Genomic DNA, 10,423 nt, shown 5'->3' with positions numbered 1-10,423 from the left:
GGGCAAAAAAATATGAAGTTTGCAGAAAAAGAGAAGACCATAAGCATTTGGGAAAATACTCACTTTCACTTGTAATTAGAGACATGCAAATCAAACCGTATTAGATGTGCATCAGATTGGCAAAAATTAAGATGTTTGATAATGCCAGTGTTAATGAGGATGTGGAGAAACAGGCACTCTCTGTCACACACACAGTGATGGGAATGTAAACTGGTACAGCTTTTTTTGGACAACAGTTGTCAGATTCAAAAATTAAAATGTGCATACACTCTTGCTCAACAGTTCTGCATTTAGGAATTTATCCTAAAGCAGTATCTCCACAAGTGTACGGAGATGTATACACAAAAGAAAAATTTACTAAAACACTGTTTGTAGTGGAAAAAAAAAAAAAACTAGAAACAACTGACTTGTCCAAGAATAGAAGTTGGTTACATAAATTATGGTACAACCACACAATAAAATACTGAACAGCCATTTAAAAGAACAAAAAAAGTCTCTATATGTAGCTATAGAAAGATTCCAGGATGTATTATTATGTAGAAAAAAATGCAAGGTGCTAAGATGTGTTTAAGTTGATCTCCTTTAGGTACATGTTGAAAGAGTATGGATCTGTGTGTTACTGGCATACTGATGGTAAATTTTTCTGGAGGGATGTTCAAAAAAAATTAACAGTGGTTGCCTCCAGGAGAGGAACTTGAGGTACAGAGAGACACAGTTTTCATTTTACACTTTTCTTAACTATTTGTATTTTTCTAACAGTGTTCATCTATTACTTTTGTGGTTTTGGTTGGTTGATTTGTTTTTGAGACAGGGTCTGGCTGTGTCACCCAGGTTGAAGTACAGTGGCATGATCTGGGCTCTCTGAAACCTCCACTTCCTGGGCTCAACCCATCCTCCCACCTCAGCCTCCCAGGTAGCTGGGACTATAAGTGTGCACCGCCACACTCAGCTAGTTTTTGTATTTTGTGTGTGTGTGGAAATGGGGTTTTGCCATGTTGCCCAGGCTGGTCTGGAATGCTTGAGCTCAAGCAATCTGCCTGTCTTGCCTTCCCAAAATGCTGGGATGAGAGGCGTGAGCCACCACTCCCAGCTCATCTATTACTTTTTAACTTCAAGTGTGGTTATCTGAAAGTAGGATTATTAGCCACTTTAATTTCATTCCTTATACTTTTTGTGTATTAAAACGTGAAAATATATATATATATTTATATTTAAATAGTATAAGAGAAAAAAATCTTCCAAAGTATGTATTTGCTTTATACATGACTTCTAAGAGTTGCTGGAATATATTAAAAGTCTCTTAAGCTGTATACTTAAAAGGAATTCTTATTTTCACCAAATCATTTCTACACTGGGATGTGTTTTCTTTTTGCAGACCTTTTATGTATCCATAGTTGATTTATGTGAAAATGGTGGGAAACGCCCTACTACAAATAGCAGTGCTAGTTTCACCAAAGAACAGGCAGATGCCATTCGCAGAATTCGAAATAGTAAAGACAGTTGGGACATGCTGGGAGTCAAACCTGGGGCCTCAAGGTAAGCGCTCTGGGATACTCAGTGCTGACCTCTATCATACAGAAAGACTCCTCCACCAAAATTATAGGTGCAGAGTATCTTCTTCCAGTTGGCTGGAAATACAAAGATGTATAAAAATATATTAGAATGACTCTGTTTCGCTGAATTAGCTGAATACCAGAGACAAAATAGAGGACACAGTCGCCTGCTAAGAAAACTGTCATGTATATAAACGCTTTATGAAATGGTATGCTCCGCTTTTATCTGTGTTGAACAAGAAAAGCCTTGAAGCTAGTGCACCTTAAAAACTTAACAAAAGAGAATCCTTAAATCATAGAATGTTAGAGGAGGAAAGCATGTTGGCAATCAACTTGTACAAACATTTCATTTTACTGGTGGGAAACTGGGATTCAGTGAGATTAAACATGTTCAAGAATCCCAGGAGCTAGTGGTATCATTGGTTCTTTACCCTGGAACACATCTGCCTCTGTCTTTGTCTCTGAAGCCCTGCAAGTTCCTCATCTATGTGTGTATTTTTTAATTTAATTAAATTAATTAATTCTTTTTTTTTTGAGACGGAGTTTCGCTCTTGTTACCCAGGCTGGAGTGCAATGGCGCGATCTCGGCTCACCGCAACCTCTGCCTCCCGGGTTCAGGCAATTCTCCTGCCTCAGTCTCCTGAGTAGCCGGGATTACAGGCACGCGCCACCATGCCCAGCTAATTTTTTGTAGTTTTAGTAGAGACGGGGTTTCACCGTGTTGACCAGGATGGTCTTGATCTCTTGACCTCGTGATCCACCCACCTTGGCCTCCCAAAGTGCTGGGATTACAGGCTTGAGCCACCGCGCCCGGCCTCATTTTTTTTTTTGAGACAGAGTCTCACTCTGTCACCCAGACTGGAGTGCAGTGGCACAATTTCAGCTCACTGCAACCTCTGTCTCCTGGGTTCAAGTGATTCTCCTGCCTCAGCCTCCTGAGTAGCTGGGATTGTAGGCATGTGCCACCAGGCCTGGCTGATTTTTGTATTTTTAGTAGAGATGGTGTTTCTCCATGTTGGCCAGGCTGGTCTCTAACTTCTGGCTTCAGGTGATCCACCCACTTCAGCCTCCCAAAGTACTGGGATTACAGGCATGTAATCCACACCCAGCCCTCTGTGTGTGTATTTATGTTAATTATTTTGTTTTAGTCAAGAGAGTTATTCAAGAAAATAATACAATCACTATTCTTTGTTGCTTGTACAAAAATTATTATTCAGTATGGTTATGTAACTTTCAGTGATCTAATTCTACCATTACTACACATGTTGTAATTTATGTATCTTATTTTGTACCTTGGCTCCCCACATTTACTTCACCCTTCCTACTTTTTCACCTTGGTTCCCACAAAAGAAAAAAGCATGTCTTGAAATTGCCATGCAGCACCCAAAGCACTAAATATCTCTTCTCCATTCTGGCCTCACAGCATATCTTCAAGTCCAGAAGGAGGGAGGGGAAGGGAAGGGGAAGACTGCTACTGGTCACACTCACTCACCAGGTGATATTGAGGATGCTTTAAACCTGTCAGGGAGTTCAGGTGGCCTCATGTGTAGAGCACAGAGTTTACTGAGATCTTTTTTTTGTTGTTCAGTGCTATACTCTTGCTTATTGTAGATTTTTAGTGAGTTTTGAAATTGGAAAATGTGAGTCTTCCTATTTTGTTTTTTCTCCCAAGATTATTTGACTATTATAGATCTGTTGTAATTCCATACATATTTTCAGATCAGCTTCTCTATTAAAAAAAAAAAAAAAAGCCAGTAGGGTTTCAGTAAGATTGCACTGAATCCATATATCTGTATCTTTTAAATTTCTTTTTAGACCTTCATAGTCTCTTTCTGAATTCTTCTGTGTCATCTCCAAGGGATACTGGCTCTAAACTTAAGAAACGGTTACTTTATCTACTTACTAGTAGACTTAGAACAATATTCATTAAGGAAGAAGAAACTTTGGGTTCCTTATGTATTCACTTCACTTAATTGGAATTTACTAGAACTTACAGACCCCCATAGGGTCCATATCCTTAACCAATAGAAACATGTGCTTCTCTTACCTTTGTTCCACTGGGCCTAGCAAACTAATTTTGTATGGCACCAAGTACATTTGGGAAAAAACCTTAAAACATTTTTTTCTTAAGTTGTAGAGAGTTTTGATATTTGTTGAGTGTTAACCATGTTTACTGTTCTTGAACTTTAAGAAAATCTTCGTCTTCAGCATAATTGATGTATTTGTTACATCTTGAGAGTTTCTGCTGCTACCTGCAAATCTTGAAAGGCACTCTTAATGCAGAGGACCAGGTGTAACTACTGACCCAGTGTGGACACCCTCTCTCGGGAGGCAGAGTGGCTGGAAGGGCCCTTCCCAGGACTCCCTCATGGAAGAAGATGATGCTGTGCCTTCCTCAAGGACACAGGGTCTTTAGGACAAATAACAATTTTGACAATTCAAATTGCTTCAGAGAGGGAGAATGTCATTCTTGTTAGCAAAATTATCAAAGTTACACATGTAGAAAAACAACACACAGGGCACCAGGAAGGCCCCCACAGAGCAGCCTTCTGAAAGAATGGGGTTCTTGCTAAAACAAGAAAATTCAGAACCACTCTAAGAGCAGAAAGCAGAAAAGGCCCTAAAATGTATACCTAAGACTTGGAGAACTGTTAACATGACCCTATGACTTCAGTCTCTCCAAATTGAAACATAAAACTTGCCATCATAGCCAAGGTATCAAAGGCCATCTCCCTGATTTAGAGAGCCACATTAGAAATCCTTCTAATAAAAAATAAAGGAGAAAGCCTAGGGTATTTAGCTGTAAGCATATCCATGCTTACAGGATCACTGGAACCCTGAATTACAAAAGGAAGGTGGGAAATAAAACCATCTGGTAGAGACAGGGCTTAATCTGACCAGGGGAGTGGTTGGGTACTTAGATCCCTCTGGGAGGCCTGACATCTGAGGGTGATGACCAGTGGGGATGGGTACAGGAATATCAGGCCCCACCCCAGCCAGTTTCTGCTCTTTAAGGAGCTCAGAAGCCTGAAGCTGTCTCCTGGAGCGCTGCTGGTTTATGGGAACTGCTGGATTGGAGAGGCACTCTTAACAGCTCCTTTCCTCTCCAGATAATACTGATCTCTGTCACGTTTCTTCTTTGATCTCAGTGAGCTCATTGTCACTCTGGTCTACCCCTTTCCAGCATCCCTTGCTTGCTCAGTGGTATCACCTTCTTGGGCCTCAAATTCCTCATGACCTTGAGCTCATTTCAGCCCTTTTCCTTTTGTCCTCTCCTCCTGGATACTCAGCTCATCATCCACTCTGCCATTTCATTCTTTATCTTTTATCTTCCCTTGTTTCCTTCCACAAACACCTTAATCTAAATTCTTATACTCACACCTGGGTTATGTAACAACCTCCTGTATCCTAACTTCAAGAAACAGTTTTCCCAGCACACGCTTGTCATGAAACACCTACTGTTGTGATTATCAAGCCCAGGTGTTGGGGTTGTTTTGCTTTCCGTCTGTGCTGTGTCCAGGCTCCATTCCAGGCCACTGTCAGCCCTCTCCCAGACCCCTTCTTTCAGAAGGTAACTCTGGTGCCTTCCCTGGTGCCCAAGCCCATATTCTTTCAATCAGCAAAGATATGCTGAGTGCCTGTGAGGTGCCAAATACTGCCTGTTTTCATCTGATCATGCTTTTACTAAGTGTTTCATTAGCATTTATATACTTTTTGCATTGTGTACTGCTTTCTATTTGTATTATATTTTGCACATTATTTATTGGTTCAACATCTGTTTTCTAGTCTTTTAATCTTGCCTTTGAGAAAGGGTAATAATTTAGGATATGTCTACTGCAAGAGATATTATGTGTGTCCAAGCAGCTAACATGCAGTGGGTTGGGCTAGCCCTGTTGCTAACACAGATCTTGGCTTCTTTTCACAGGGATGAAGTCAATAAAGCGTATCGAAAACTTGCTGTGCTTCTTCACCCTGACAAATGTGTAGCACCTGGTAGTGAAGATGCCTTCAAAGCAGTTGTGAATGCTCGGACAGCCCTCCTGAAAAACATCAAGTAGAAGGTAGAGAAAAAAGCCAAGTGTGGGACTCAAGTGCAAACAGACTTTCCCTAGAGGTGAAATAACCAACGTGGAGTTTTCCTTCCCAGAATCTCACTTCTCTTTTTATTCATTTGTGTATTAGTAATTCAGGTGTCTGTTGCCATTTCATAGGCATTTTACGGAGAGATGATCTGCACTTGTATGAAGTGAAGAGAACTGAGCGTCACTTACACCCTATACTTCATTTCATATTTCTAGGTAATCTGATTTTTTTTCTCATTCGTCAGCTCTGTAACTGTAGCATCCCTTAGACATTTCACTTGGGGAAATCCATGAGGTTTCTGGAGGGAGGGAAGAGAAGACAAGAGGACCCTTTCAGTTTTTCTTTTTTACTCAGTTCATCATCAGAGAAGAAAATAACAAAAATGGAAGCATACAACATCAGATCCCCTGTAAGTTTAGCGTGATCTTACAGACAAGTTGCTGCTTTTACAATGAGTTCCCTAGGTGGTATTTTAACCATTGATCTGTAATGATGATTCTTGGCAGCCCCTTGGGGGTTTGTAAAATGAGGCAATTCAGTTCTGAATTGAGCAGTCCTTTATGACATTCACTCTGTTCCCCTTCTGCAGCCACCAGGGGGAGAGACAAGCCAATCCTAAGAGAAAAGGTGGTGGCAGCCACAAATTCTAGGTACATTGGCTGCTGCTTATCCTGCCCCTGGATCTGAGGCCTTTCCTTTGCCATAGAAATAGTTGCTGGTAGCAGTAGAGAGCACTGTGCACCTGGGAATGAGGAATCAGACCCCAAGAAGAAGTACTTGCAGAAAGCAGGCGCAGTAGTATCCACCTGGAGTCCCAGCTACTCAGGAGGCCAAGACAGGAGGATTGCTTGAGCCCAGGAGCTTGAGTCCCACCTGGGCAACATAATAAGACTCTGTTTAAAAAAAAAAAAAAAAGAAAAGGTACTTACAGGTCACACTTGAAGATTCTGCACACATCGGCAGAGAGAAAGGCCAGCCGAGCTTGGGACAAGCTTGATGCATGCGGTAGGAGAGACTTCTTATAGGTTTAGCCCTTGTCTTATTGCCAGCCTTTGCCTCAGGAAGGTGGGAAAGGCAGGGTCACCCCTCTGCAAAGCTGGCCTCTTCTGCACTTCCTCACCAGTGTTGTTTCTTCCTTTTTTTTCTTCTCTTCCCCTTTCCTTCTTGTGTTTTTTCTGAACCCTGCATCTGCCATCATTTGTCTCCTCTTGAATCCTTGGCTTCTGGCCACTGCTTCCTCCCTTTTCCAAGCCTTGGCCGGGGCCTGGTTGACCAGAGACAAGTATGGATCCTTTGGCTGCCAGTCGGGGGAGATCTCAGGGCCTCTGTGGGGAGGAATCTCTGTAATTCCTGCTTGGGCTCCAAATCTCTAAAGAGTGGTATTTTTAAACTGTAGCTTACAAAATACATTCTCTGGCCACAGTCTCCTCCTCCTCGGTATAAAGGATAGATGAAGTTCACGTATTAGGACTGGCACTCCTTACACTGCTTATAGAACCAGTCTCAGCACTTGACTCATTACTTCACCACTCTTGTTGCATCACTCATATTTTGAGCTGCAACCACACTAATTCACATTTTTATATACTTTCAATTAGCTGACTTATTGGGTCTTGAAAGTATATAAAATATTCTTATCCTGTGAATTTTAAAAAGCTATCCCATATCAATTGCCAAAGAGTGTCTACCTTACCACCTAAGAAGAAAAGCCACTTTCTTCCAATCCAAGCCCAACACAGTCTTGTGGATTTTCCATGCAGCAGCTTTTCACTGTGTGACTGTACTTGGGCTACACTGGGCTTGTTATCAGGAAACCAGGGCATTGCTTTATCCTATCAGTTTTCATCTTGACAATATCAAAACAACTTTTTAAATGAACTGTTTGATATATGTCATTTCTTACGAGGTTTTCCTCTGGCCTTTAACTGGCTTCTGAGGCTGTAGAACTTCAACCCAGAGTTCTTCAGGACCTAAATTTTCCTTAAGGAAGGCCTTTATCATGCTGAAAGCACTCAGATATGTCTTCCCTCACAATAGAATGTAGAAGTCATAGGATGAGGGACGTGCAGGATAGCGTTAGCCCAGATTGACATGATAACTCAATGTGAGGCGCTGTATAAAAGCTGGTGTCAGTTTTCATCACTGTTATTAAATATCAGATTGGTAACCTCATTCAACTATATTGTGCAGATGAACAGTTATAGCAGAGAACATTCATTAGTGCTTCCATTCATATCCTTACGTGTGAGTTGCTGAAAAATTCCTGAGCTTGATTCTTAGGTCTTGGAACTCAGTTTCCAACACCTTCATTATTAATGTTAAGAATGGCCATAGACCACTTCATTTACATAAAAGGAACAAAATAAGCAAGTTAAACTTCAGGGTCCTGCAATTTTTGATTTCTACAATCCTTCAGCAGAATGTGAAGAAATAGCAAAGCATGATCTGTAATAGAAAGGTTTTTTTGGCACTAACTTCATGCAAAATTTCACAGACCTCTATTGCATTAATTTAAATTCTTGGTGCAGATGTGTGCTTTGCAGTTCAACTTTATTAAAAATCCTTCAGCCAGTTGGGATTTCAAAATATATTATCGAGAGTAATAGGTAGCAGAATAATTACAATGGCTAAAACGTTTTTATAGAGAATCTTGTTTTTCAAAAAAGAAGAAAAAGCTTGAATAGCTATTATTGAAGAAAAGCCATGTCTTCAACATCTGAGTCACCAAGAAGTAACACTTTTTAAACTTGTTAGAAATCCCTGGAGGCATTTCAAATTCATCGTCTAACCTACCTAAGCACTTTAAAATACAGCCTCCTTTTGTTCATCTGTTCCTCTTCATGCCTCCTTTTGGATTGATATCTCAGCTGTCAATATTTCTTTGACTTCAGCATTGTCATTTTTATTTCTACATATAAATGTGTCCTTAGTTTTCTTAGCCTGTTAATTTAAAAGTACAGACTTGGGGGTCATTGTGTTGCTACCCAAGAGAAATTGCTACAGTTCTGTAGATTGCACATCCTTCTTTAAGGCATACATTTACCTCAGGAAACTTACTCTAGTAGGTTCTGATATGTTGAATTCTAAACTAAGTAATTATTTCTTTATACCTATAAACTAGTACCTGATTCACTGTTAGTTAAACGAGCCATAGATAAGGCAGCTAAATTTCTGAAAGATAGCCTGAGTAAGTAGGCAGCCACTGCAAGCTCCGAATCGTAGAACAATGACAGCATCACAAGGGGGAGGGAGGGATTTTGCTCTGAAGTTAGAAAGGGTGGAGCTGTAAGCCCTGTGCATGTTGCCTTTGAGAGTGACAGTGCCCCTCTTACAAGTAATTCCACTAGGCATGGGAATGCCACCTCCTTTGGTACTGTACCCCATCAAGCTTACTCTGAATCAAAGTTTTTGTAAAACTTTTGAAAATGAACTTAGCTGCAAAATATAGCTAACCACTTTTCATTGCAAGCTTTGTAAAGTGAAGAGAGGTTCATACTTCTCATAATTGGTATTTAGCACAATTGGAAGACACAGTTATATTGTTTGTATATTGTTTTTTCCATTAAACTTTTCTAGAGAAGACAAAAGCTTACACTTGTGACATGGATAAGTGAGATGGTGACTAACGAGCAGTGCAATATTAGGCGGTGCAATAGAGGCCCTATTGGCGAGATGAGTTTTGCTGGGGAGCTGGACAGTGTTGGTTAGCTTCCTGCATTGATTGCTCCTGGGTATTTTTCCCCCTTAACTGTGAAAGCAGAGTCTATCAATGAGCTCTTTGCTTGTAAAAGGTAATTTACATATTTTCTTTCTGTTGAAATAACTGAAAATGTTAAATCTTACCAGTTGTTTATGTCTTGTAAACAGAGTGTCATAAGTATTTAAGTTGTGTATTTTTATAAAGTAAAGCCAAATATCAAACATTGGTCTGTGGGCTGCATTTACTTGTGGAAACACTGATCTTTAATGGAAAACATACTAGGCTAGAAGCCAACTGTGACCCTCAGTAAGACATTCCTGAGAATGGCCCACCCCTCTTTTGGGGGAGCTACTGTGTCCTCCTCTTTGTCCTGCTATCATGGTCTAAAGGGGAGACGTTCAAAATGTTCAAGTTCTTTTTTTTTTTTTTTTTTTTTTGAGATGGAGTCTCACTCTGCCACCAAGCTGGAGTACAGTGGTGTGATATTGGCTCGCTGCAACCTCCACCTCCTGGGTTTAATCAATTCTCCTGCCTCAGCCTCCCAAGTGAGTAGCTGGGACTATAAGCGCCCACCACCGGTGGCTAATTTTTGTATTTTTTAGTAGAGACCAGGACAGGGTTCCATCATGTTGGTCAGGCTGGTCTCAAACTCCTGACCTTAAGTTATCCGTCCTCCTCAGCCTCCCAAAGTGCTGGGTTTACAGGCATTCTTATCCTGTATAAGCCACTGCTGAGCCACTGCACCTGGCCTCAGAATGTTCAAGTTCTTTCCTGTCCTTCCTTTCTGGTCTCAGACACCAGTCTGCAGGACGGGACTGTGACCCAAAATGGGTCATATAGGTGTCCCTCAGTAGCATCTCTCTAACTGGAGCTAGGAAGATACATTTTCTCTCAGGAAAGGAGGATAGGAGTCCCAGTGATGCCGACAACCTTGATTCCAACCTCACGGAAAAAACTTGAGAATGAAGCAGCCATCCAGAGAGAGACAGAGTCCTGATGGTTTTAAGGTTTTCCTTCCAGTGCTTGAGGGAGGTACCGTGAACTTGTTTGTCAAGTTCGTCAGCCACCCCAGAGTCCTTCTACTTGT

At 41.0% G+C, this 10,423-nt stretch overlaps 1 protein-coding gene across 2 annotated transcripts in view; it reads left to right on the top strand.

The window, feature by feature from the left end:
• Nucleotides 1-9,559, top strand: part of DNAJC27 (DnaJ heat shock protein family (Hsp40) member C27) — a 28,812-nt gene extending 19,253 nt beyond the window's left edge. The window contains exons 6-7 of one of the 2 annotated variants that reach the window (XM_017527019.2): nt 1,376-1,536; nt 5,479-9,559. In XM_017527019.2, coding sequence (XP_017382508.1) covers nt 1,376-1,536; nt 5,479-5,611 — 294 coding nt within the window. In that variant the 3' untranslated portion in view covers nt 5,612-9,559. The remainder of the gene's footprint in view (nt 1-1,375; nt 1,537-5,478) is intronic. The other variant, XM_017527029.2, reaches the window with a different exon arrangement.
• The last annotated feature ends 864 nt before the right edge of the window (nt 9,560-10,423 follow it).

Source organism: Cebus imitator, unplaced genomic scaffold, assembly GCF_001604975.1.
Source record: "Cebus imitator isolate Cc_AM_T3 unplaced genomic scaffold, Cebus_imitator-1.0 Scaffold1, whole genome shotgun sequence".
Taxonomy (NCBI): domain Eukaryota; kingdom Metazoa; phylum Chordata; class Mammalia; order Primates; family Cebidae; genus Cebus; species Cebus imitator.
The sequence above is the reverse complement of the archived record's forward strand: the minus strand, read 5'-3'. Positions and strand labels throughout refer to the sequence as shown.